We start from the raw sequence: 26,705 nt of genomic DNA, 5'->3' as shown, positions 1-26,705 counted from the left end.
TGGTGCCTGGTGGGGTTCAGGGCAGATGTTGGGGGCCCCTGTGGGGGCTCTAGCCTGGGTGCTCCCACCTGACTTATATTGTGAGTTTCAAAGGCTTTGTTGGAGGTGGCAGGGAGGGAGGTAGTGAGAGGGTTAAAAATCGCAAAGAAAACCACTAGCCTGGATGGTGTGAATCTGAGGATTCTGCACACACTCCCCGGAGGAGGAGCAGCTGAGAGCCATCGGCACCTGGCACCTGGCACCTGGCAGGGCGGCCCTGGGAAGCCCAGCTCCCACCCTGTCCTCCGCCTCAGCGGGAGGCCTCTTGCTCCAGGTCACAAGTTGCTCTAAAGTGGAGCCAAGGCCCACTGTGGGCAGGCAGGCTCCCAGGAAGCCCGGGTCTCTTCTGGCGAGCTGGACTGTACCCCAAGCAAGTGCTTGCTGGGAAGAGTAACTCCCGCTCTCTAGGTGTATGATGACATGTGACTCTGATAAACCTCCACTTAGGAGACGGGTGGTGATAGCAAAGCACTGACTGACCAGACACTTTCACATTTCTCACTAAGCCTCACTTAGCCACTGATGCTTAAAACCACTAGCAAAGCACACTTTTAAGGGAGCTAATAAAATATCCACATTTGGGGAAGAAAACACCAAAGAAATGAATACTCCAATTTAATCCATCAAAGATTCTGTCTGGTATTGTGCTAAGAGTTTTGGGAGGTGAGGTTCAACGGCAATATTTTCTCACTTTGTAAATGATCAAGTAATGTGCGTTCTGTCAGGACCATCACCTGAGCCTGTATTTCCTACCACTTCCCGTGTAGACGACCTCGGTGCACAGACAGGGCGCCAGCCCGTGAATGGGTCCCTGGTGGAGCCCTGCCCAGAGCAGAGGTGATCTGGACGTGCTCACGAGCCAACAGGCAATGGCCGGTGAGCCACCCCACCCCATCCAGGCTGCCCAGTCTCTCCCATCTGGATCTTTCTAGGGGCCTCCAAGAGGTCACCCCACGTCAACTCTTCCTCCCCAGAACCTGTCTCCACCCACAGCCAGATCGACCTTGACAAAACAATCAGATCATGAAACTCCCCTCTGAGAAGGTTCTAGAGCCCTCCTAGGTCAGGACAGACCAGGCCTAAGAGGTCAGCAAGATCTGTCCCCAGTGTTCGCCCCGACCTCCCCCAGCACCGCCTGCTGGGCAGGCCACCCGCCAGCCTCTCTTCTTCCTGTTACAACGTGACTTTCATATAATTCAACTGAAATTCAAGTAGAAGGCAACATGAAGAGTAAACCTAAGTGTGACATCTTCAGAGAAAATTCTTAGGATCCCTCTAATATACTCTAGACTTTTCATTATAAAGAGCAATCTGATGTAGACTCTCAAATTCTTAATAATAAGGAAGAATCTTAAACATTCTTCTAACTTTTCCTTCTTAAATTAAATAACTCTGAAATTAAATTTTAATGACAGGACATATTTGGTTCAAAAATTATTCTAGATCTACAGTAAAATAAACTTAAGACCCTTAAGAAATCAGATTGTGACACAAAGACTTTCTCAAGGATTTAATCTAAAAAAAAGTACCAGATTTAGTAAATTCAAGTTATGTTTACTACCGAAATACTTGATTTAGCTCTCCTTTTGTGATTTTTTACAATAGACATTTTCTTTAAACAAAAGTTAATTGTCTTCAAATGTACCAAGTGTTATTAGCATAAAAGTCAGAAATCCATCTTAGCATAACTCTTATGGGGATCATCAAAACATAAATTCAGGAGCTATTCAATCTAATAATGTAGCTGATGAATATTTCAGAGAAGTATAGAATAAATGTTACTGAAAACTGTGTGCTTATTAAAATAAAACAGAATTTTCAGGAAGAAAGTTATATATTAGATATTAATTTCCTCATTTACATAAGTGTAGGCTCAATTATAAACATAATCTCATTTCACACAGAGACACATACGACGAACAGAATGTAGGCTTAAAAACTACCAAAAAAAGTATTACCTCTGAAAAAGCATTATAATTGCCTTTGCATCTGCTGATTCCCAGTTCTCTTTTATTTTAATCATAGTTAATTATGGCTTCTGATAATCATTTTTAAGTGGCTTCAACATATCTATATAAAAACACATTCCTTCAGTGCAAATGGTTTCTTGAGTTTTATTTTTATTTTTTTTAAATTAAAACTCATGCTATAGCTCAAAAACATATTTGTAAATTAGGTGCTTTGGATTCCTTAGTAACCCATGTGGGAGTTACTGTTTCTATATTTCAGATAGCAACAGTAGCTGAGAGCCCTTGTGGGAGCCCTTGTCACCTGTGAGTTTGTCATAAGCAGAAGAGAGAAGATGTGACAGATCAATATGTCTTGATGTTAATTTCTCATTATGTGCTAAGAATAACTTTTCCCTTCATCAGAACCACATAGGAAATGTTTTATGATTACTTGTACGCAAGTGTGAAGGACAAAATTTAGAACTCAAATATGTGTCTATAAATGTGTAAATCTGAAGCTGAATGAGAACAACCTGATTTCAGCTAGGACCTTGCAGTTTTGGGTGACTTCTCTAATATGTAAATCATCACAGCGAACTGGGAGGACTCAGAGCTCCAGTTGGCTAAAGTATGGCTTTGGCCCCCCATCATCTCCTTGATCCCCCTCCACACCACCCAGTTAAAGACACAGTTTAGGAAAAAAACAGTGCATCTGCCATGCCAGATGCCATGGCCCCATTTTCTAGGTAGTTTGCCATCGTTACCTATGTCTTTTTAGAAATTCTAGGGGTTTCACCGGCTATATCGGAATGCTTATCAGAAACAAACATTACATGAGAAGATGCAAAAAAAAAGCTTTAAAAAGTAATTCTTATCCACCATCTGAATACAGAGTCTATAGGGTAAGCGTGTTCTACTGAAGTGGGGCAGGGTGGGGAGGTGCACACGGGCCCATCTGTCTTACATACTGGGTCCAGCACCGGCTTCCCTCAGAAGAGAGGATTCTGAGAATGAAAAATGTCTCAAGACCACCGGGGCCAGACAGCGGAAACTTTGAAATAATGTTTTCGAAGGGTACACATGCACACACGCACGTGCACACGTGCTCTTTTGGCACAACTTTTCACAAAACCGATTTTCTGAGAAATTGAACAAATATTTCTCCTTTGAAATATGCTTAATCAAGTTACCAAATAATGACATTCTAAAGAAATGTATGTCCATCAAACAAAAGAAAACTAATATTCAAATCACCCTTTTGCATAGGCAACACTGCCATCCAAGTGATTAGGAAAGGAGCCCTAAATCCTGCAGATGTGAAGCAAATTACATTTTCCCAGGATACAGTCAACATTCAGAAGTGATCCATGTATGACCTACAGCTGGCGTGCGCCTCTCATATGAGCTGAAGGAAGCACATGTTAAGAGTAAACTGAATTCTGTTCTATTACACCAGCCCCTGCCAACAAACAGAGATGCAATCACATACCACAAACCATTTCTCTCTGCTCATGTAATTTCTACTCTTTTGTTATCTGGAAACGGCTTAATTGTTCATTTAGAAATACGTATAGGAAAAAGTACGACCAATATTTCTTAGAGATGTGCTGTCTTCCTGATCGTCACCTGTACCAGTACACTCATAAAAGCATATCTTACAATCTTACTGTCTTTAATACTTTTAACACGTTAATATTTTGGTATGGAGGGAAGCACTTCTCCTAAGCTAGATTTTGAACAAAGTCAGTAATGAAATAACATTAACATTGGTTCTCAGTAAGCCACCTCGTTAAAAAAACGGTTCCATCTTGCACCATTTGAAATATTTCAGTAAGGATTTACTTACCTGGGAATATTCAAAGTCAGTGATGGGGGCTATGCTCTTGATATAGTCTGATCGAAACTGGTTTTCTGGGTTGGCCAGCGGAACTGGGGGAATTATGGTACTCATCGCAGAAACAATGGTCTAAAGTGGAATGAAGGAAAAAGATATATGGATAAATAAACCACTTAGACTCCATGTGTGATAATCTAGTGTATAATGTATGTCTATGCAGTTTGAGGGAGCAGAAGACACAACCATTCTACTGAATAAATATTTTTAAAAAATGTCCTTACCACAATAGCATCCTTAACGTTTTTCCGGATGTCCAGAATTTTCTGTTTCTTTTCCCTGTATAAAAAGAGAATGGTTATTAATTAACTTTCCACACTGCCTGCTGAGTGCTGAGTGGGATTTTTAAATTCCTAGCTGCAGTGGGGTTAGAATGGTACTACCACAGGTCAACATCAGCCCCAGGATAACAGCAAGAAAAGTTTTTGATGTGGGAAAGGAAAACATCCGGCTTTTCTGGTTTAGACTCTAAACAAATTTGAAGGCACACACCACAACCTCTAGCTCTAGATAACCACACAACATGGCAAAATCATCATGACTGTTGCATATAAAAACTACAGGCCTACACTTGTAAATACGTTTTATTTGAATCTACCCATACATTGAATTGAAATAGCTGAAAACAAATGATATAGAGAGAAGTATATACTGACACATTGGTTAAGTGTGTTCAGCCCAAAGCAATAACGCAGATCAGTACCTCAAGAGTATCTAATAAATTATATTTAGTTATTTGACTTTGATGTAGACACTACCAGAAGAAGGATTTGCCTAAATATGCCAAATTCAACAACTCACTTCTATATCCCCTCACCCCCACTTAAAGGTCGACTCAAAGATCAAATTAACTGTTTAAAGAAAGCACTTTGGGGAAGGCCGGGAGAGAAGTGACAAAGTTTGCATGCAGTTGGAAAGCAAGCCCCAAATCGGTCGTTCCTTACTCGGGATTAAATCCATTAACGTGCAGGATCCTCATCTGTTTGACGATAGTGCTTTTCCCAGACTCACCAGCCCCTGCCAACAAACAGAGAGAATGCTGTGATCTGTGTCCGGAGACCGTAGCCGTCTCTCACGCCAACCGAGACTGAACAAGTATCCTGCCCCAACGCGGGCATTTGCAGGTGCGCGCTCCGCTCGCCGTCGGCGGGGGCGCTGGCCCTGCTCGCCTGGCCCTCTCCGCGCTCCAGGCCCTGCGCCCCAGGCCGTGCGCTCCGCTCTGGCCTGGCGCTGCAGCGCGCCACCCCGCCTTACCCAGCAGCAGCAGGCGGTGAGTCGCTTTGTAAGCCAGGCGTTCCTTCTGCAACTGCTTCTCGATCTTTTTGTTGGCCTCGCGTCTTTCCTTTTCATCGACGCCCTGGTCTTCTGACGTCTTGCTATTGCCCAAACACCCCATGCCTGCCCGCTTGCGTGGACGTCGGGCACAGTTAGGAGTTTGCACAAAAGGCGGTAGAGAGTTGCAGGTGTGTGTGGATCCTGCGGCGTCCCCTCTTCCTCACTGCTAAAAGAGATGTTCTGGTCTCTCGGTGTTTTCCCCGTCAGAACAGGCGTTTCTACTCCCTCCCCCTGCTCACCGCAAACTCCCAACTCAAGAGGACGTAGGGAAGACGCGCGGAGCCAACTGCTTTTAAAAGGCAAGAGTTTAGAATCATCTGCTGGATAAACAGCAGTGGGCGGAGACGGAGCCGAGGGCGCCGGGTCCGCGGAGTCAGAGGGGTGGCGCTGGCCCTCCCCGCGCCCGAGGCGCTGCCCGGGGGCGCCCAGAGAGACCCCGAGCAGGCATGCTTGGCCCGGCGCTCGGGCCCCGCCGGTGGCGGCCGAGCGCGCCGCGAAGGGACAGAGCGCGCCGGGTCCTAGCCGGGTGACTGTGGGCACCCGCTGGCCACCCGCGCCCCATCCCGGGGCCGAGCCCCTGGGGCCTCCGCGCGGCAGGGAAGGGGAGTCGGCTCGAGACGGCCGGGCAGCGGGTCCCGGGGTCTGGAGGGGTGGCGGCCGCCCTCGAAGGGTCCCCGAGGAGGCTCACCCGCGTGAGGTCCGGAGGCGGCGCGCGGCTCCTTCGCAGACGGAGCGGCACTGGGTCTGGGCGTGCGCTCCCGGATCCCGCTCCGCCTCCGGCTCCGGGCGGGCGAGGCCTCGCGCAGGATCATGCATATTCTATCAGGGGGAGGGTCCGTGCAGGGCTCGGGCATCCCGCCTCCCCCGTTCCCGTTCGAGACGGTTCCAGGCACCCACGCCGCCTCCCGCAACCTCCTGTGTGTCTCCCGCCCCCGGCTCTCCTCGGCGCGCTCTGAGCCCCTTCGCTACTTTTCTGGAGGACGCCGTGGCCCGGAGCCTGGCACCGCCGCCGGGACGAGTGAGGGCGTCTGCCCGTTCCCGCCTCTTGCGCGGGGGCCGGTCGCTCCCCATCCGCTCTGCTGGACGCGGGGGGCGCAGAGGCGTGACCGCGGCGGTCGCCTCCCGGTGTGTCGCTGGTACCAGCTTCGGGTCTCCAGGTCCGCGGCCCTGGCACCGCGCGCCTGTTCTTCGCAGGGCTTTGCTCGGCTCTGCGGTCAAGTCCCCACTCCCCTCCGGCCCCACCGTGTTCCCTCGCGGTCAGCACGCCTGGCCTCCTGCACGGACCGCGGGCTCCGCCTCCCCTGCGCCCCGCGGGCCTCATGGGCTCCCTGCTCTTTTCCCTCCCTTCTCTAAGTCTCCTTCCCTCCTGCGGACAAACACGTTCAACTCCGTCCCATTTGACGCCTTACGACGGCCCCTCCTGCAGCCTCAGGCCCTGCGTCAGCCGCGCCATGTCCTCTTGCCCACCAACCGGCTCCTAGTTGAAATCGGGATCTGACTCACCCTGTCCTTCCCACCTCCCGTTCACGCCTCACCTCCCGGCACCTGGCTTCGGCCAACCCCGTTCACTGAAATACTTTCATGGGGTCATCAGCGGACCCCCGGGTCCACACTTCACCCAGGAACTATGGTCCCTTCTCTGACCCTCCCGGAGGCTTCCCTGTCCTTCGACTTACCCCACGCGGCGTTTGGATTTCCCGCCCACCCACCTGGAGGAGGCGCCTGAGACCCAGCACAGCCCTTCTCCCCTTAGGTCCTGCACTCGGGGGCTGACTGCTTTCCCCATCCTCTGCATACGAGGCTCTGACAACGGCCACACCAGACCTCCAGCTCAGCCCACGCTCCTGTCCACAGTGCCCTGAGCATACCTCCACCTCCGTGTCTCCCAGGAGCTCATCCCCCTGCCCACCCACACCTTCAGCCCGCTTTTCTCTTTGTGAATAAGGCCCCTGATTTTCCGAACCAGACCATGGCGATCATTCCTGACTCCTTTTCCTTCTTGCAGACCCAGTTAACCATGTTTCTTTGGGTCCATGTCCTAAACATCATTCCTGTTCTTTCCACCCCATCTGCTGTTGCCATGGTCACCATCCAGCCTGGGTGTCAGCAGTGCCCTCTTGCTCACTGATTGCGACCCACCTGCATAGTGTTGCCACAGTGACAATGCAAATGTGACCACATCACTGTCCCCATCACCTCCAGGCCCCCAGCCATGGTCCATCAAGACTGGGTTCCTGTAAACTCTGCAGCTTCAGCTCTCATGCCCCCCCCCCTTCCTGGTGCTGCCCCAGCCCCTCTTCGACCCCTTGCCTGTGAACAACCGAGCACATGGCATGGGTGCACGTGCTGTTTCTCTCTCTGGCAGTCATGTGGCCCCTTCTTCACTTGGCCAACTCCTAGTCACCCTTCTGCCTCACAGCTGCCTCCACAGGCCAGGCCCCTCCTCTGTTCCCCACCATCCCACTGCACCTTACGCTGTAATGGTTTGCTTAACTGCTCTTTCAAAAGTCCACTGGATGCAGGAACCTGTGAGGGCTGGGGCAGAGGCTGCTCTTTGCAAATGCTGCACTGCGCCCAGTTCAGTGTCTGGCTTGGGGGAGATGCCCCATGAATCTTTATTGGATGGATGAACGACTTCATGAAGGCCAAATATAACTTCTGCTCCAAGTGTGGGTTCTCAAGAAAGGAATTTCACGATCAGATCTTAAATTCATAAAATACTTGTCCAGTTTGGTACTGTATCCAAATAAGAATACCCTTTAAAAAACAAAAGCAGTAAAGTTCTCTTCTTGACACAGCAGAAGCAAACACGTAGTTCCATACCACATTCTGAGCGGGGTAAGAGTTTTAGCTTGTGGAAGGACACTGTTTAGCACCATTGTGAGGTCTCACTCCTTGTCTTAACACAAACATTCACCTACCGCAACATCCATGGGGCCTGTACAGTGGCTAATGGAGCAGTCAGAGGCGAGAACAGGTGTACAAAAACAGCAGAGTGTCGTGGGATGTTTTAAAGGATTTGTCTATTTTTTAATGCCAAGGTTTCTATAAATTGTTAGCTGGAAGAGAAGGGGACAAAACAAGTCCCATGGAAACTTATAAAGAGAGAACTACGTTAGAACCTGTAACCTTAAAATTACAGCAAAAGGTTTTCACTTGTTAAAACCTAGGAATTAGGGTTAAAATAACTCGTTTCTATGACTTACCCAGTGATTACTGGGCTAAATCCTTTCCATGGAGCAATTTAGTTAGTATTTGCAATAACCCTAAAAGGAACTATTGTGACCATTATTTTACAGAATGTTAGAGGATAAGAGTTGGGTGTGGGATCTACACCCTTGCAGCCTGGCTGCAGTGTCTGCACTGTAGGTCCACAGAACACTGCTAACCAGTCCAAAACGTAAAAGCAACGTGCTTACACAGCGATGCAACATTTATGATGAGAAATGTCAAGCCCATCTTCACAGTCTATTATCAGGTAGGAGCTCAAGACACTTAAAAAAAGTCATCTGGACTTTCCTAGTCTGGTCTGGGAAACCGATCCTCATTCGAGTTTTTAACCCAGGGATCAGAATCCAGAATCCCCACTGGCTCACCTGGAGCGCGGGAGCGGCGCTGTTGGGGAGCAGCCCGAAACAGGCAGTGCCGGCATCTGTCGCCAGGCAACGGCAGCGCAGCATCAGCACCACTCGCGCAGCGCTCGCCCACCTGCGGAGGCGAAGGGCCGCTGGCAGCGGCAGCGCGCTGCCAGCAGAGGGGGCGGCCAGGCGGGGAGATGCTGGGGCGCGGAGAGGCCCCGGGTGGCAAGCAAGGTTGGGAAGGCACGGAGTTTGGGGCAAAAGGGCAAATGTAAAACAAAGTGATGTTTTCCTGCTCCTGTTGATGTTTAAGACAAGGTGTCTCGTAAGTCTTAGTGCATTTGAAAGTTGAATTATTTGAATTTCTTTTGTACTTAGTGTTGTGAATTTTGAATAACGATTTTGAAATTTGTTTTTGTTTGAGCCCCTCTGATTGAAGTTGGCAAATGTCGAAAAGATCACAGCTGTTCTCTGGTTATATGGACCCAAGTCCTTGATAACAATGAGAACAAAATTTGTTTCCTGTTTTAAGAAGGCCCTCCACATAAATTTAATTAACAACGAGATAAAAAAATTCAAAGGAAGTGTTTCACATCACCGCAGGCCTGGATCTAGGAGATGCTGGGCTAGTTTGAAAAGTGACTAGAATGCTGTATAGCACGAGGTAGGGGACATATTGAATTTAATTTTTAAAAAAATCAATGTTTTAAAAAAATAACTGGTCTAGGATTTTATACTGTAGGGGTTACTAAAGGTTAAAACTGCACTCCAAGGCACCTGGATCAGGTATATGGAAAGATTTAAAAGAGGAGGAACAAATTGGAGTGGGAGAGGTGAACAGTCACTGACTCAATGCAGTGACGTGGCCCCAAGAAACTAAAAGCTGCGGCCTGTTTTGCAACAAACTCGGCGGCGGCGGCGGCGTGGGGGGCGACTGAGTGGCCGCTGCCCACACGACCCTCGTGCTACTTCATGCCATTTACCACCTTGTTTTCCCTCTTTCCTTTCTCAGTGTCTCAGTGGAAATGGTCTGTGTGGATTATTTTCATTCTTGGCAGCAAGTGCACTCCACGACCTAATCACAACACATTTTAAAAAATCTTGTAGTATTTTGTTTTACATTTTCAAATAGAAAAGTAGGGAAATGTTTTCAACACTCTTTTTCTGTACACAGCACTCTGCAGTCAAATATTTTAGACTTTACTGAAATAATTTCTCTTTTTTTCCCCTACTCCTACAGCAAAGTAATATTAAGGAGCTTTCAGGAGTGCTGTCTGTGAAGGGTAGTGATGCAGTCTTTTTAACTTAAGGCTTAAGAAACCCAAATAGCAGCGAATGAGTAGGAAATGTGGGTTAACTGTCTTTGACTCTGCCCTGTGTCCAAAAACCCAGGACTGAAATATCCTCATTGGAAGACACAACTCAGTGCCGAAGACAGGGGTTTAGTTGTGGTGTGAAGCACGAGGTGGTCACTGAATACACTGAAAAGTAGGGTGGTGGTTACCAGGCTGTGGGGGAGGGTGATGGGGAGTGAGTGTTTAATGGGGACAGAGTTTCCATGTGGAAGGATGATAAATTCTGGAGATGATGGTTGCACAACAATGCAAATGTACTTAATGCCACTGAACTGTACACTTAAAAAAGGTTAAGATGGTAAATTATGTTATGTGTATTTAACCACAAAAACAAGGAAAGAATTCACATTTATGATCATCATAACAGTGGTGGAAGAGAGAAATCCTCCTCTTGGTGGTTTTGGGCAGTTTGTTTTAGGCAGCTGATTACAGTCAGGTGACTTCAATTCCTTCTTTACAAACATCTGCTGCAGTGACAGTTTCTGACCAGCAGGTGACGATCCAGAGCCTGGATTCAGAAGGAGGCTCCAAGGATGCCTGTAAAGTGGTACGTTTCCAGGTTCATTCACCACAAAGCATTTTTTGAATCCTACACACATGTAGCCTTGAGGTTACAAGGACAAACTCTGTCTTGTCCCAGATCTCCAGCCATTTAATTGGCTAGTACAGAGGAATAGACGTGCAGTCAAGTCTTCGGGATTCTGTGGAGATCATAGTGGGAGCACGTAGGGGTGTGTGTGGTCAGTTATGAAAATGAAGAAAAATGTCACTTCATTCCCTCGAGCAACGTGTACTAACCTTTGTAAGTCACCCTTCGTCTTAATTTTAAAAAGATGCTGAAAGGTGCTCTGTTTCTAGTGGCTCATCTGATCATCACAACAGCTACAAGATTATCCACATTTTGCAGAGAAGGCTGTTGGTCTGAAGGTCCCACAGGGGCCTGACGGGGATGGAGCCCTGTCTGATCGCAAAGCCTCAGCCCTTTCCGGAAGGAATTTGAAGGCCCTGACAGGTGGAAAAAATCGCACTGTTCTCTATTCCAAAAAGAAAAATCAAACAAGCACACCTCCTTCCTAACACGGGCAGATTAATCTGCATATAATGACTGGTGAATTAATTAACTCTTCGCTCAGTTGCCTTAGCAACTGGTTTCTTTTAGAATTTGGCTTAGTTACAGAGGCTAAAGCAACAGTTTTCCTTGCAGTATAATGTCAACCTGTGTATGAAGTTAAACAGAACATGAACTTGCTCCATCACCAGTGGGACTATGGGCCTTTCCCAGGAAAGCTGGACGGGCTCTTTCTGAGGCTCACAGGCTATGAACAAGGGAGACAGAGCCTAGGGTTTGTCTGTCTTTGCCATTTGTGGTATGTTTATTTTGTCATTAAGTAGGAACCATTTGATGAATTAAAGTACAGATAAATTCAAGATTAATGTTCAAAAGGGAGACCCTGATTGCAAACCCCAAACCCTTAGATTCATGAATGACAGGACAGAGTAGGTGGAGAGGAGCATTGTGGCGGTTCCTGAGAACCAGGATTTTCAGAGAGAAAGAGGACGAACAAACACAGAGTAGGGAACAGCAAGGCACGCCTGTGGGGTGGACTCGAATTGTATTGATCAGAATGAGCTCATGGCATCTAGAGTGTGTATGTATGTGTCCGTGATTATGTGCATGTGTGTGTGTGTGAACACTGTATGCCTGTGTATGGGCCACACGCATCTACTCCCTCGTTCTGCCTGCTGAAGAGACCCAGGCGTTAGACACGCCGATGGCCGTGAGCGCACCTAGTGTTTGGATCTTGGTCTTCAGCATCACCCTCCGTAAGATAACCCTGCAATATTGTTATGCCAGAAAGTAGGGAAGTACTTTCAAACGCTGGGGCACCTCCCGAGAACACAAAAGCCAAACAGAAGGGGCTCCCTCTTGGCCAAATCTGGGATGGTTTCAGCACCAAGATATTTAAGGACAGTAGTCAGTTCTAAGCCACTGACAAACAGAGAAATACCATTTGTCCATGCCAACAACAAAGAGATAAAGGGAGGAGAAGAGAAAGTAACATCAGTCACGGAGAAGCGAGAACCACCCCTCTCGCTCAATTCTCGGTTCCTTTCCTCTCTACCTGCGGGTGGGCTGCATTCTGTCTGTGCAGAGTTTATCCTCGGTCTCCGCAGGTATTCATGCAGCGCTGACGGCATGTCCCGTGTTGCGCCAAGGAGTCAGGACTCACACTGTCCGGCTGTGGGTTCTGTTAGGGGTGATTCTTTATCCCCAGGATGGCCGGAAGTCAGAGTTGTCAGAGCGGGGCAGGGACAGGGAGAGTTTTATGTGGAGAACTGATTACAGGCTAGACAGAACTAGAACCGGTGGTCATTAGGAGGCGGGGGGTACCCTCCCTGGGACAGAGATGGCGGGAGCAGTCGTGCAGGATGGACAGGCGCATGATCTGTCCTGGGACATACAGCATCACACGAGCACAAAGAAGAGAGAAGAGGGACCACACAAAGGAGGGGCCGCTTTAACGGCCACTGGAGGATGCTGCTGCATGCAGGTGTGTGCAGGTGAGGGCCCGATCAATGGGGTCCCTGCCTCCGGGCCCCGCTGTGCCACTGGCAAGGCATCCGTCGGTTTCACCTCTCGCCCAGCACGACCACTCACACCTGGGAGCTCGGTACAAGCCGGTTTCTCGGCTACCAGCCCGGCGGGCAGTGCGGACCGAGGTCGCGGCACAGCGCCGCCGGCCCATGGGGCGTCCCGCGCCGCAGCGCCACCTGGCGGCCGCCGCAGGAACGACCGGCCGCGCGCACCTGCATCGTCTTTGGAGGCCCTAAGTCCCCGTGGCCTGGCCCCAACTTCGCTTCCTTCCCGGCTTCTTTTCTCCTTTTCTGTTTGCCCATTTCTCACGTGTCAGTCAGTCAAAGCTCTGAACGCGCCCGTTTCAAAACACACAACTTCCCCCACCCAGCCCTTCCCTCTCTCCCCTAAGGCCACTGCCCCCCTCCCCCTCCACCATATCCCTGTATTTCTGTTATTGCTGTTAAATTATCCTGTTTATCATAAATTATCGGGTTCTGCTGATTTAACATCTGCGTTGATCAAACAGTTTCAAAGTATACTGACATCTTAGAAAATTCTACATACCCCTCCCCATAAATATGTAAATGTTGGTAAGGTCCACATCTGGAACCTTGGAATTAAGACTCTTGATATTGCTAATGCACAAAGCAATTAAAATTATAAAAATAGAGGCAAAACTTGACATTATTCACTACAAACTGATATCCTGAAGCTTAGGACATAAGGTGCAGAGTTACGCGTGGTTAATAACAAAAGGCTCCAGCAGACAGAAATGTTTAAGAAACTACATCACAACAACAGAAAGAAAAATAACCCAATTACAAAGGGAACAAAGTATTAAACAGGCATTTCTCTAAGGAATATGTACAAATGGCCAACTGGCACACGAAAAGATGCGCAACATTAGTGATTGGGGAGATGCAAGTCAAAAGCACAGTGAATACCACCCCACGCCCACTAGGATGGCCGTAATAAAAAAAAAGACAGATAATAACAAATGTTGATGAGAGTGTGGAAAACTTGGAATCCTCACATGTTGACGGTGGAAATGTAAAATGATTCAGCTGCTTTGGAAAACAGTCTGGTGGTTCCTCAGAAAGTTAAACAGAGTTACCATATGAAGCCATTCCACTCCCAGATATGCACCCAAGAGAAATGAGAACATATGTCCAGACAGTAACCTGTACACGAACATTCACAGCATTAGTCCTAATAGGTAAGAACTGTAACAACTCAAATGCCCACCAATGATGAATGGATAACAAACAGCAGGTGGCAGATGCATGTGGCGGACTTTATTTGGCCACAAAAAGAAATGAAGTGCTGATCCACCTTACATGGGTGAAAACATCCTGTTGAGAGAAAGAAGCCAGACACGGAAGACTGCACGTTGTGTGATGATTTATGTGACACGTCCATAAAGACAGAAAGTGGACCAGTGGTGGTCAGGGGATGGGGGGGTGACTGCCGGCAGGGGCTTCTTTTTGGAAAGATGAAAATGTTCCGGAACGAGGCAGTGGTGATGGTCCCACAACCTCATAAGTACACTAAAAACCTACTGTGTTGTACAGTTTTTAGAAGGGTGAATTTCATGGTATGTGAATTATATTTCAGTTAAGAAAAAAAAGAACAGACGGCAGTCTCTCTGGCTTGGAATTAAAATGCATCTCAGGATTTGCACGTTCTTGTTTCTGTTTTGTCCACGATAATTTCCCATTTGTTTTATGCCAGGTTCTGCCGTGTGATGTAGAGGAGACATAAATCAGAGTGGACGTGACTCTTGTGGGATCTAATCTGATCATGGATTTCAGCTAAACTTATGAATGTCCATGATAGAAGGTGAAAAGGTATTCTAAGGGAGTTACCTACAAAATGAGCGGACACTTCCGACAGAGGGGATCAGGAAAGGCTTGGAAGAAGAGGTAACACCCGAGATGGCCTTTGAAACTGGGGGTGAACAAGACACTTAGTGGTGTCGGGGAGGGGACTCCAGGGGCAGAGGACCCAGGGGAGCCAAGGAGCCAGCGAGCAGGTGGCATAGATGGTCTGGTGTGGTAGGTCCAAACGTGTGTAGAGGGGAGTGGGTCATGAGAAATGGGGGGAGGGGGACAAAGGGTACAAACTCCCAGCTATAAAATAAATAAGTCCTGGGGATGGAGTGTACACCATGGTGACTTCAGTTAACAATACTGTATTGCATATTTGAAAGTTGTTAAGAAGGTAGATCTTAAAAGTCTTCATCACACACAATTTTTGGGGTAATTATGTGTGGTGACGGATGTTAACTAGACTTATTGTGATCACTTCACAATACAAATATAGAATCATTTTGTTGTACACCTGAAATATGTTTTCTGCTAACTGCATCTCAATTAAAACATACTAAAACAAGTAACCTAAAAAAAAAGTTTCCCACTGGACCCTGTCCTCTTGGTCTAGAGCCTCAGCCCCACAGCCCCCACCTGCTGGGGCGCAGTGGGGGGAGGGGGAGGGCGCCCGCCTGGCCAGCTCTTACACTTGCCTGTCACCACCTGACCTTAGCCTGACATTCACGCATTTACTGAAAAACATGCCTTTGGGCACATGCAGGACACTGGAGATGCAGCAGGAAACATGACGGATGAGGTCTCTGGCCCCAGGAGTTTATTGGAGTCAGATGCTAAGCAAACACATGAATGAAAATGTATTCAAAATGGAGTAAGTTCTATGAGGAAAGAGTTGCCCAGGGAAAGAAAAGATGGGCATCAAATAAGGCCTCTCGGCAGAGAAAGTAACAAGGGAGCTAAGATGTGAAGCTAAGTTGGGTTCAAGCAGGTACAAGAAAGGGGACCCGTTCTCCAGGCAGAGGGAGCAGTGGGGGAGGCAGGGACAGAGGGACAGAGAATGACAGTGTGACGTGCCCTGAGGGGGTGGTTCTTGGTGGTATTTCACACACAGACACACATACACAGACACACACACACATGCATGCGGCAGCAAACGACGTGGTCAGGTCCTGAAGGGCCTCAGAACAGCCTGACGTCAGGGGGGAGTCTTGCTCTCTTTCTCCTGTCTTAGGAGAAAATGCCCCATCTCACCACATTAGAGGACGTGAACCTTCCAGCCCACAAACGTCACACCCCGGGTGTCATTTCCAGGATCTTAGAAATATGGCTTAAATATTGCATTTGCTGCCAAACACCAAATTATCAGTACAAAGACCAAAGAGCAAATCAAGATTCTGATGCCAGAGATCTCTTTCCCTGTAGTGGTTCTGACATTTCTTGCTCAGACTTTATCTACTCCCTGGTCCACCAGCTAGTGCTTAAATCCTCAGCACTTTAAGTGATGCGTTATGGTTTCTCCCAAGAGAGGACCCTGTCCTTTACCTGTGGGCTCCCAAAGAAACAACTTGTCTTCAAAATGCCTAAGGGTCTTAAGCTTGCAATAGTGCTTGGTATCATACATCGCAAAATTCACTGTCTAAGACAGGAATTTCATTTTCTTACAGTGATATAGCAAATATCTACGTTTCTGTCCATTTTATCACTGTAAGGAAACAGAAGAAAATACAAAGAAATCAATGTCTTTTATCAAAGATTAATGGTGAAATTAAGTTCAGAAATAATTTTAGAAAGTGTAAAATGCATTTATCTTAAAAATGCACCTTTGAGGTTTGCGACAAGAACAGTTAGAAACAACATTAAGCTCTCACTTGAGCTGTCTGCCCCAAACTGTTAACAAAGCCTCTTTCCTCTGGGCTCCTGAGACTCTGTGAAGTTGAAGCCGCTGGTGAACACACAGAAATGAGACTCGGGACAGAAACAGCCTGGCTGACACCTCCTCTGCCTCCAACTTAGGCTGTTTGAGCTGGAATTCTACCACAACAGAAAGGGTCTGGATGAAAACAAGCAACTGTGATTCCCCTACACAGTTAGTTTCAGCTTTATAACCTCAGCCTGGGGTCCTGTTGTAGAGAGAAGAGAGGGGAGAATGGGACAGAGGACCCGGCAACAAAAAGGTTTATAGTTTCATGATTACAGTGTGGATGTTCCTGTGACCAAGGAGCTCAGTAAATGGTTAGAGAGGCAATTAATCTGAACACGAGCCCCCCTTTCAGTCTGACCACATGGCAGAGAGATGAGCTACCTCCCCCCGCCCGCCCCCCCCCACACCGCAGGCCCACTTCAGCGTCTGCTGTTTCATCTCTGGGATCCTTAGAACACAGACCCTACGAATGCTACGTAAGGATCTTTGTATCAAACACACGAAATTTAGGTGTGGTGATGGCGGTCCCCGACCTCTTTGGCACCAGGAACCGGTTTCGTGGAAGACAATGTTTCCATGGACGGGGGCAGGGAGGGGATATGGTTCAGGCGGTAATGGGAGCCATGGGGAGCCGCTGATGAAGCTTCACGGGCTACCCAGCTGCTCACCCCCTGCTGTGCTCACCCCCTGCTGTGCAGCCCGATTCCTAACAGGCGGTGGGACCCCTGATGTAGCAAGCCATAATTTATCTCGTTCTATAATTAGAATTGTCCCTCTTTTGAGTTTTGATCTATCCTTTAAAAAAAATTCTTTTAAAAAACAGCAAACATTTATGAAGCCTCTACAATATGCTAGGCACTATTTTTAAGGGCTTTATTTAAAAAAAAAAAGTAAAATTTACGTACGTTGAAATGCATAGATTTTAAGCATACAATTTGATAAGTTCTCACACATTGACACCTGTGTAATCACCATCCCACACAAGAGACAGAACATTTCCGTGACCCCAGAAAGGTGCTTAACGACTTTTCCCAGAAATCTGACTCGTGAAACTACTGTTCTGATTTCTGTCACCATCCATTGGTTTGACCTCTTCTAGAATTCAGTACAAAGAGAATCGAAAGTAGATACTCTTTTGCATGTGTACATAATTCTAAAAAAACTCATCCGTGTTGCTATGTTATCAATCAGTACTTTTTCATCATTGAGTATTTCACTGTATGAATATACACAATGTGCTTATTCATTCTCGGTTGATGACAATTTGAGTTGCTCCCAGTTTTTGGCTATCCTGAAAAAAGCAGATAGAAACACTTTGTACAAGTCCTTATAATAAATTCATGTTTTCATTTCTCTTGGGTAAATTCCTAGGAGTGGTATTGCTGGGTCATAGGATGTGTGTTTAACTTCACAGAAAACTACCCAGTAATTCTGGGAAGGGACTGTACAATTGTACTTGTGCTGCCCGCAGAGAGTGCAGGTTTGGCTTCTAGATCAGAGCTCAGCAAACTTCGGTTTGCAGCCTGTTTTTGCATTGTTTGTGAGCTAAGACATCATAAGTCTTTGGGGAAAAAAATCAAAAGAATAGCATTTTATGATTTAAAAAACTCAAAAATTATATGAAAAAAATGTAAAAATTACATGAAATTCAAATGTAAGCATTTATAAATACAGTATTATTGGAGCACAAACCCACTTGTGTGCTTACATGGGGTCTACAGCTGCTGCGTGGTGCAGCAGAGCTGACTAGGTCCCATGGCCTGCAAAACAGAACATGTTTGCCACCTGCCCCTGGCGGAGAAAGTCTGCTGACCCTGTTTTACATTCTGGTCAGCACTGGAACTGTGGGTTTGCGTGAACCGCTGTCTGGGGTTTTAATCTGCATTTCCTTGATGACCAAGGATGCTGCCAGTGTGCTGGCTTTTCAGGTATCTTCTTTCATGTACTGTTGGCTCCAAGCCGTTTTTATGTCAATCTGTATCTTTTTATAACAGTCTGTAGGATTCCTTTCTTTGTTCTGGAAAACAAGTGCCCTGCAGATGGGTGCTCTGGGAATATTTTCTCCCAGCATGGGTGGGGCACCGCGGGGCCAGGAAATCCTGTGAGGTGGTTTAGGATCCCATTTCACAGATGAGAAAGTAAGTAACCAGATTTGTTTTTCTCAAGGGGAATATGAATACTTACCTTTCCCGACTGAACTGGAATGTTTTTGCCTAAATCCTGGTTATTATGCTACAGCATGAAGCATGCTTCTTTCACGTCCTTCAGAGGGTAAACAGATAAACAAAGTGTGGTCCATCCAGACAGTGGAATATTACTTGGTGATGAAAATAAATGAGCTGTCAAACCGTGAAGACATGGAGGAAACTTGAATGCGTATTTCTCGGTGAAGGAAGCCAATCTGAAAAAGCCACAAAGTATGACTCCAATTGCATGATGTTCTGGAGGAGGCACACCTGTCGTGTATTAGTTTGCTGGGGCTGCCTTAACAAAGTAGCAGAGACTGGGTGGCTTAAACAACAGAAATTAATTTTCTCGCAGTTCTAGAGGCTGGAAAATCTAAGATGGAGGTGCTGGCAGGGTTGGTTCCTCCTGAGGCTTGTAGACAGCCATCTTCTCCCTGTATCTTCACATGGTGGTCCCTCTGTCATGTCTGTGTCCAAACTTCTTCTTTATAGAAGGACACCAGTAGATTGGATTAGGGTCTACCCTAATGACTTCATTTTACTTTAGTCCTTTAAAGGCTCCATCTCCAAATGCAGATGTGGAGGGCAGACTGTACCAGGCCATTTTCTATAAGGGACTTGAGCATCCTCAGATTTGGTATCTGAGGGGGTCCTGAATCAGTCCCTGTAGATTCGTGATGACTGTGACCATGGTGTGACCCACTGTGACCACAGTATTCAGGCTCTGCCACTGTGGGTTAACTCACAGAATGTGGAGGTCACCCTAGAAACCTGTCCTCTATTTTCCTAAGTGAACATTCGGCTGCACTTGATTAAATCGGAGACTATTTGTGCCTAGGCTGACACTCAGGAATTCAGGTCAGAGATAAATGCGGGGTGGGGTGGGGGCTGCCCAGGGCACATCGGCAGCAAAGCCCTCCTCCCTGATGCTCTCGGGTCCACACTCAGCAGACCACCCCCTGCGCCTGAGGCTGCTGCCAAGCCAGACCAGTGACCTGGGCCTTCCCTGCCCATCTGAGCTCATTATTGGGCCCAAGCCCGAATGGGAGCGGTTTCTTCTGAGAAAACATCACTCACTGGAGGGGAAAGTGGGTTTGACTATTAAATAAACATCCTCCATTAGGTGCAGGGAAAAGCATCAGACCAGCTGCGTCTCTGCCCCCTCTTCAGGCCAGGCGGCACCGATCAGTTGATAGCTGGTATGCAGGATCCTGTTATGTTAAGAAGTGATTCTAATGTACCAGGTAAAAAGCTTCCGAGACAGAGAATTACACAACCATCCTTCCTGGCCCAGGAGGGAAGGACAGACAGAAAACAGCCGTCTCCCCCTTGGTTTGCTGATTCTTTCCAGTGCATGGAATTTCCTTGTACATGAAAAGCTCTAACAGCCAAAGGAGAGGGCCCATCCTCACCTTCCAGGAGGACACCACAGAGGTCACTGGGGCGTCGGGACCAGACTGTGAATGCAGCCAGAGTAGGGAAGCTGTGAGGTTTTGATGGTGGGAAACGTGCTGGGTGTTTTGCTTTGCATTTGTTCCAAGTGCAACCCTAATACACCACTTTCCAACAAACCCCTTAAAATGGAAAAAAAAAAAAAAAAAGAACCCCTGGTCCACTTTAAAAACAAACCTATTCCACGAGTGTATTTCGATCTATCAGTGACCTCCACGCAGCCTCCCTCCCTCCAGGCCCCGCTTGGTCCTGCGCATGTGGTGCCAGGGGACCCCTGGTTATGGTGCAGGTACCCCTGTCCCCACAAGAGGCCATGGGAACACCTCTCTGCTGACCCCCTGGGCAGGAGCTGCTGAACTCACAAGAGGGTGGCCCGAAACATGGCCCAACATCCTTCTGAACAAGTGCCACCCCCACATCAAATGATGGTTAACCCCAACTCATGCCCTCATGGGCTGTGCTTCCTTCTAAGGAAGGGTGTGGGTTCAGGGTCTGCCTACACTGGCCTCGGAGGCCCAAGGCCCCCACCTGCTCGTTCTCACTGCACCATCCCTCGGGCCACACCCAATTCCTGAGTCTTACTCCGCTGATTTGAAATGGGAGCTTTGTGTCTGAAGGATGCTGGTAATAGTTTAAACAACAGAGTGATATAGAAGCTGTGGCTGCATCCTCTTCCCAGGCTGTAAGGATGTGTTGCGCGTGTAAGTTTGGAAAAGCCAAGGCACAGCCAGAGGATCTGGAATTTCTCCTGACTTTAAAAGCCACAGGGCTACAGGAGGCTGAGGCAGGACAAGGCACAAAACTGAAAAGGAGGCGCCCCAGGGGTCCAGGCAGCTCACATCCATTGCACAACTTAAGAAAAGAGACATTTATCTGAAAAAAAGTGATCAAAACCCTTCAGTGGAGAACATTCTGTTTTCCTGTGACTGCACCAAGCACTCCCTCTTAAAGGAACTAGCCACAGACGGAGGTCAAGCCAGAGTTCTGGTTTATACCAACAGCCAAGTACAAGAGAAAGGCAGCAAACGTCCCCCAGGACTGCTTCCTTCTTGAAAGATGTATTCCTGTCAGAGAAAAACCAAATGCACAGGAAAACAACAGAAAATAATTGAAGGAAACAAAAAATGTGAATCCTACCCACAGTTGGCCATTTTTAATTTGAATAATTATCTAGAAAAAGAATAACATCAAATAAACACTTTTCCATTCAGATTGTAGTGAACAGGAATTTACATTATAGTCAACAAAAGAGGCGGAAGAAGAATCAATGGCATCTATTTTCATGACTATGTCATGACCCTATGAGCTCAGCGGCAGAAAGATTCACTTGAAGGATGGGAACCTGGCTTCGCTTGCTGTGTGTGTTCAGGTTACATATTTTGATCCCACACCCAGTCTTGTCAATTGCGTTTTGCTGACATTGGCCTGGGGCTATTGCCCCTGCAGCCCAGTGCCTGGCCTGTGGAAATGTCTCTGTGGCTTAGGAGAGATCCAATGTGAGACTCAGTGTCTTGTGGGCCACAACAGGCACACAGATTGTGTTTTATTAATTTGAGCCAATGGTTAAAAATAAGGAGGTTTCAGATGAAAACGGGCATTTCCCTCTTCTGAAAATTCAAGAGCTGGCAACACTGGGCCTGCACTCTCACAAGGTGACAATGGGATGAAGCTAGGATGCACTGTCCCTGTTAGACTGGTCTGGACTGAATGTCACCCTGACAGGACAGTTTGTGTTGCACTGTTGCTGTCACTGGTGGGAAGATCCAGGACACTGTCCCCCCAAAGTGTGAGTTACCTGACTCTGTATCAAGTCATATGTGATGCTGACACACAAGGCTAAGACGGTGTCTTTACAGGGACAGTCTCTCAACATGTTGTAAGAAACTGCTCACTATTCCAATCTTTAGACCTTGCCTCCCAGGACTCTTTCAGAGAATCGTTAAGTTTAATTTTTTTCCTATATATCGAGCATCTTCTTGCTTCACCTATCCTTTCAAACATTTCTGTCCAGCTGCACAATCACGTTAAAACAACATTACATAGCCAGAACTGTAGACCTTATTTTTCTCTTATTTCCTGAGACCACAATTCTCTACTTTTTGAGTTATTTTAGTTTGGTGCATGAAAAGAAATCTGGCTGGAGTACTTTCTAATTGACTTCTTTCCAGAAAAATATGTGTTGGGGGGATATACTTTGAGCACTTGCATATCTGAAAATCTATTTTCCCTTCACACACACACAGTGGTTTAACAAGGTACCAGGTTCTAGGATCACCATTCTGTATTTTCAGACCTCTAAAAGCACTGTTCTGTCCTGTTCCAGAAGTCAGCACTGTAGATGAGAACTCTGCTTCTGATGTGTCCTCTTCCTTTTTTAGGTAACTTTATCACTTATTTATATATTTTTTGTTTCTCTAAAATAAAAATGTTCTTGTATGTTAGAATTCAGATATTTCACCAGGATACAGCATCTAGGTTTGTGCTTCGTTATTCATTCTTGCAATGGTGATCCCTTTCAAACGGAAGATTTCGTTGTTCTCTAGATTTTAAAGAAAAGTCTCATTCATTTATAAGCTGGGATCTTCCTCCACGTAGGCCAGGTTCTTTCTCTGGGCCCGGTGGGACACAGAACTCAACAATTATTCTTCCTTATAGCTCACAAAATTGGGGTCAGAAGGCCATGTCTTACTTTTTTTCCCCCTAAACTTTAAAAGGCACAAGTAGCATCAGGAATCCAGGCTTCGAGAGCACAGAGAACGTCCCCGGGTTGTTCACTGGAAGAACTGTGATGCTTGCTACAGCTCGAGCTGAGAAACGCCAGCAAACCATGCGCTCTGTATCTTCAAAGCGCCGGTGGTGGTGTGCCCACTTTCTTGTGTGCAGGTGGCGCAGAGGATGCTTCTGAAGGAGCAGCAAACATTCTGAGGGCACCGGGGTTGAACCCACTCAGTGAAACAGAAGGGCCATATCCTGGGCTGTGGAAGTTATTTCTCCAAAGGGGACAAGCCACCCCCACCGACGACCCCGCCCTAAAGGCCTCGTGTACCTGCTCTCACTCGCGCCCTTAGAACAAAGGCCGCCTCTGAGGAGGTGAGATGCCCGGGGCCCCTCCGCCGCCGCACGAGTGAGGGCGAAATTCCCGGGCAGGCTTCTTAACCAGTAACAAGTGAGCCACGGCCAGGATGACACGGTGTGGAAAAGAGCAGAGTCACCGGGCAGCGCGTTCCCAGCCCAATCACTCAAGTGGACGCTGTCAGGTAGGAAGCTCTCCAGACCGGAGACCGAACCCGTGGGGCCGGCGTCCGCCCAGAGCCCAGTCCTCAACCCGGCGCGCGCCCGGCGGTGCACTCGGCTTCGCGCCCCGCCCCGCGAGCCCTGTGCGCCCCCCGCCGCGTGTGCGCCCCCGTGAGCCCCGCCCAGTTCCAGGCGCCCCCCGCGCGCCCCGCCCCCGGCCCGGATCCCGCGCCGCCGGTGCGCCCCCTGCACCCACCGAGCAGCAGCAGCCGGTGCGTACGCCGCAGGTCGCGCTTCTGCTCACGGAGCCGGCGGTCGATGCTCCTGCTGACCCGCCTGGCCTCGCGCTCCTCCTCGCGTTGCTGGTCGGCGCGCCGCCGCCTCTCCTTTTGCGCCGGGGGCAGCGCCGCGTCTGCACCCGCTGGGGTCGGGACCGGGGTCGGGACCAGGGTCAGGTCCGGGTCCGGGTCCGGGGTCGGGGTCGGGTCCGGGCTGGACCGCGCGCCCTCCACGGGCGGCTCCGGGTCCCCGAAGAGCAGCGGCCGGAGGCTGTGGCACAGCCCCATGTGGACGCGGGGCGCGGGGCTCAGGCCGCGGACCCCGCCGAGGGGCGGGAGGGGGCTGCAGGAGGACCCGGCTCGGCGCTGCGGCCGGCAGGCTGGGGACTATGGGTGCGGCGGGCCCCCGGCCCCTCACCGCCCCTGAGGGCCATTCCGCGCTTTCCGCTGGTGCAGGGGGCGGCGACCGCCTCGGCCGGAGATCACCTGACAACGCGGACCTTGGGCCGGACGGGCCGCCGCCAGCCCGGCCCCCGTTACCGTAAGTATTGCCGCCCGGCCCGGCCCCCTTACCGTAAATACCGCCGCCTGGCCCGTCCCCCCATTACCGTAAGTACCGCCGCTCGCCTCCGTCCCCGTTACGGTAAAGACCGCTGCCCGAGCCCGGCGCGCAGCTGCGGACAGTGCCTCTGCGACCGTGGCGCTGCCGCCACCGTCCGCAGCTGCCATTGCAGCTGTTAAAACACCTCCGGAGTTTGATCTTGGACACTAGTCAATAAGAACCGAAAGCCGGGTAAAGGGGTGGGAATGCTAGCTTTGAGATCTTGAATTCCCGGATGTTACACCTGCAGCGCTCTCTTCACCTTGCAGCGCCTTTCCTGTTCATCTTACACATGTGCACACACCTCCGCACACTCTTGACCCCTACCTTAAACTATTACACTTTCCATCTCGACAATATTTCCGAATCAGTAGGTCCACGACATCATTTTCAACTATTTATACACGTAGTAAAAATTTGAAAACAAGTGTCAATTGTCATATACTGTTTATACTTGCTAAAAGGAGAATACGGAATTGCACCCTGCATCCTGTTTTTTAATCTGCAGTATAACCCAGGGAGGAGCGGGGCGCTTCCAAACCCGGTGCCTTCTCTCCATGCCTCCAATCCACCAGAAATGCTTGGTTTTCTCCTTATTTCTCACATAATGTCCATCATCTTACGGGGCTTTTGCAACACATGAAGTTTTTGACATAGCTTTTAAGAAGCCTGCTGTAATACGTGTTCCTTGATTTCGAGTAAAATGACGTGGGATGTTATAACTGATAGATATATAGAAATCCCATTAATAGAGCAAATTGGGCTGTTTAATGCAACACGGCAGTGGGTATTTGGAGTAAACTATATTTGATTAATTTTTAAATTAAAAACATGGAAATCCACAATTCACATTTATTTTAGGGCCTGTTAATAGCAAATGCTATGTAATGCTTTTGGCCAAATATTTTGCCAAAATTTTTGCCAAAATTGTACTCTACTTTTAGATCTTTGGGTAGAACAAACCATGACTACAGAAAATCTAACTTGAGAAGACAGAAAAAGGTACTAAATATCACTGTCATATGCATTCACCTACCTCCATGTGCCCACTCATTTATTAATATGTATCAAGCACACACAATTTGCTTGGCTTCCTGGCTGGTACTGGGTGAAGGAAAAGACATTTGTAGAGACATGGATGGACCTAGAGTCTGTCATACAGAGTGAAGAAAGAGAAAAACAAATATCGTGTATTAATGCGTATATGTGGAATATAGAAAAATGGTACAGATGAACCTATTTGCAGGGCAGGAATAAACATGCAGACGTAGAGAATGGACGTGTGGACACAGTGGGGGAAGGGGAGGTAGGATGAATTGGGAGATTAGATTTGATATACATACACCACCATATGTAAAATAGATAGCTAGTGGGAACCTGCTGTATAGCACAGGGAGCTCAGCTCAGTGCTCTGTGGTGACCTTGATGGATGGGATGGGGGGGAGTGGGAGGAGGTCCAAGAGGAAAGGGATGTGTATATATACATATCTCCAAGAGGGAGGGGATATGCATATAGCGGATTCACTTCACTGTACCGCAGAAACTAACACAACATTGTAAAGCAACTATATTCCAAAGGGGAAAAAAAAAGACACGGGTCCTCGTGGAGTTTGTAACCTCGGAGGTGGAAGTATGTTCAGTCATATAAACACAAGCCAACATGTTTATTATATAATGCAAATTATACAAGTGCCGCGAAGAGAAGTAGGGAAGGTCCAATTTAAATTGGAGAGGGAAGGGGTTTGTGTTTGATCAAGAGAAGGCCTTTCAGAGCACGGAATATTTGAATGGAGATCTGAGAAATGCATATTAATTCCTTTTCTGTTACAACGTAGTTTACTATACACACTTTATCAAGTAGTATCACGAGATGGATAACATTGTTTATAAATTAAAGCCAGCTGAAAATAGAAGCAGAGTACAGTTTTTAAAAGTTTAAGTACATAAAATGTATCTAAATAAGAATTCACTCAAATTTAATAGTTTACTTAGAAAAAGTAATAGAAGAGAATATTCCTTCTTGGTACCTTACATAATAAACTGAAAACAAAAACAAAAACCCTTACTATCCTATTGAAAGAACTCTGGGAAAAAAAGGCCCTGGCCCTTGTGCCCACATTTCAGTTTCTTTCAAACACCTCTAATTACATCCTATTGATGGAAATAATCCATAAACAGCCTATAATAGGAATAGAAAAGAGTTTTATATGAGCCAAACCGAAGACCATAGCCTGAAAGACACAGATTCAAGCAGCACTTGAGTTGTGTTCCTCTGGACTATGAAGCGCGGGTGGCTAATAAAGGCAAAACCGCACAATTCCATGAATTATTTGTCAAGAATGATAATTGCATCTGGTAAGAAGTAAGGTGCTTGTTAAGCCAGGATTGGCTGGGGTCTGAAATGGTTGCATAGTTACAAGGGGGGACCTTGAGACCAGAAGGTGGCAGCTGGCAGCTGCTGGCAGACATCATTTTGAGA

General features: G+C 47.8%; 1 protein-coding gene across 3 annotated transcripts in view; it reads right to left on the bottom strand.

Annotated features, from left to right (window-relative positions):
• Positions 1-23,913, bottom strand: part of GNAL (G protein subunit alpha L) — an 80,906-nt gene extending 56,993 nt beyond the window's left edge. The window contains exons 1-5 of one of the 3 annotated variants that reach the window (XM_057698502.1): positions 5,906-6,019; positions 5,137-5,380; positions 4,827-4,899; positions 4,107-4,161; positions 3,835-3,954 (exon numbers count right to left, since the gene is read on the bottom strand). In XM_057698502.1, coding sequence (XP_057554485.1) covers positions 3,835-3,954; positions 4,107-4,161; positions 4,827-4,899; positions 5,137-5,278 — 390 coding nt within the window. In that variant the 5' untranslated portion in view covers positions 5,279-5,380; positions 5,906-6,019. Of the gene's footprint in view, positions 1-3,834; positions 3,955-4,106; positions 4,162-4,826; positions 4,900-5,136; positions 5,381-5,905; positions 6,020-23,603 lie in introns of those variants that run through there. The other 2 variants (XM_057698505.1, XM_057698503.1) reach the window with 2 other exon arrangements.
• Positions 23,914-26,705: the final 2,792 nt, after the last annotated feature.

The sequence above is a fragment of the Hippopotamus amphibius genome, chromosome 11, assembly GCF_030028045.1.
Source record: "Hippopotamus amphibius kiboko isolate mHipAmp2 chromosome 11, mHipAmp2.hap2, whole genome shotgun sequence".
Taxonomy (NCBI): Eukaryota; Metazoa; Chordata; class Mammalia; order Artiodactyla; family Hippopotamidae; genus Hippopotamus; species Hippopotamus amphibius.
This window is presented reverse-complemented; position numbering and strand designations above follow the sequence as displayed.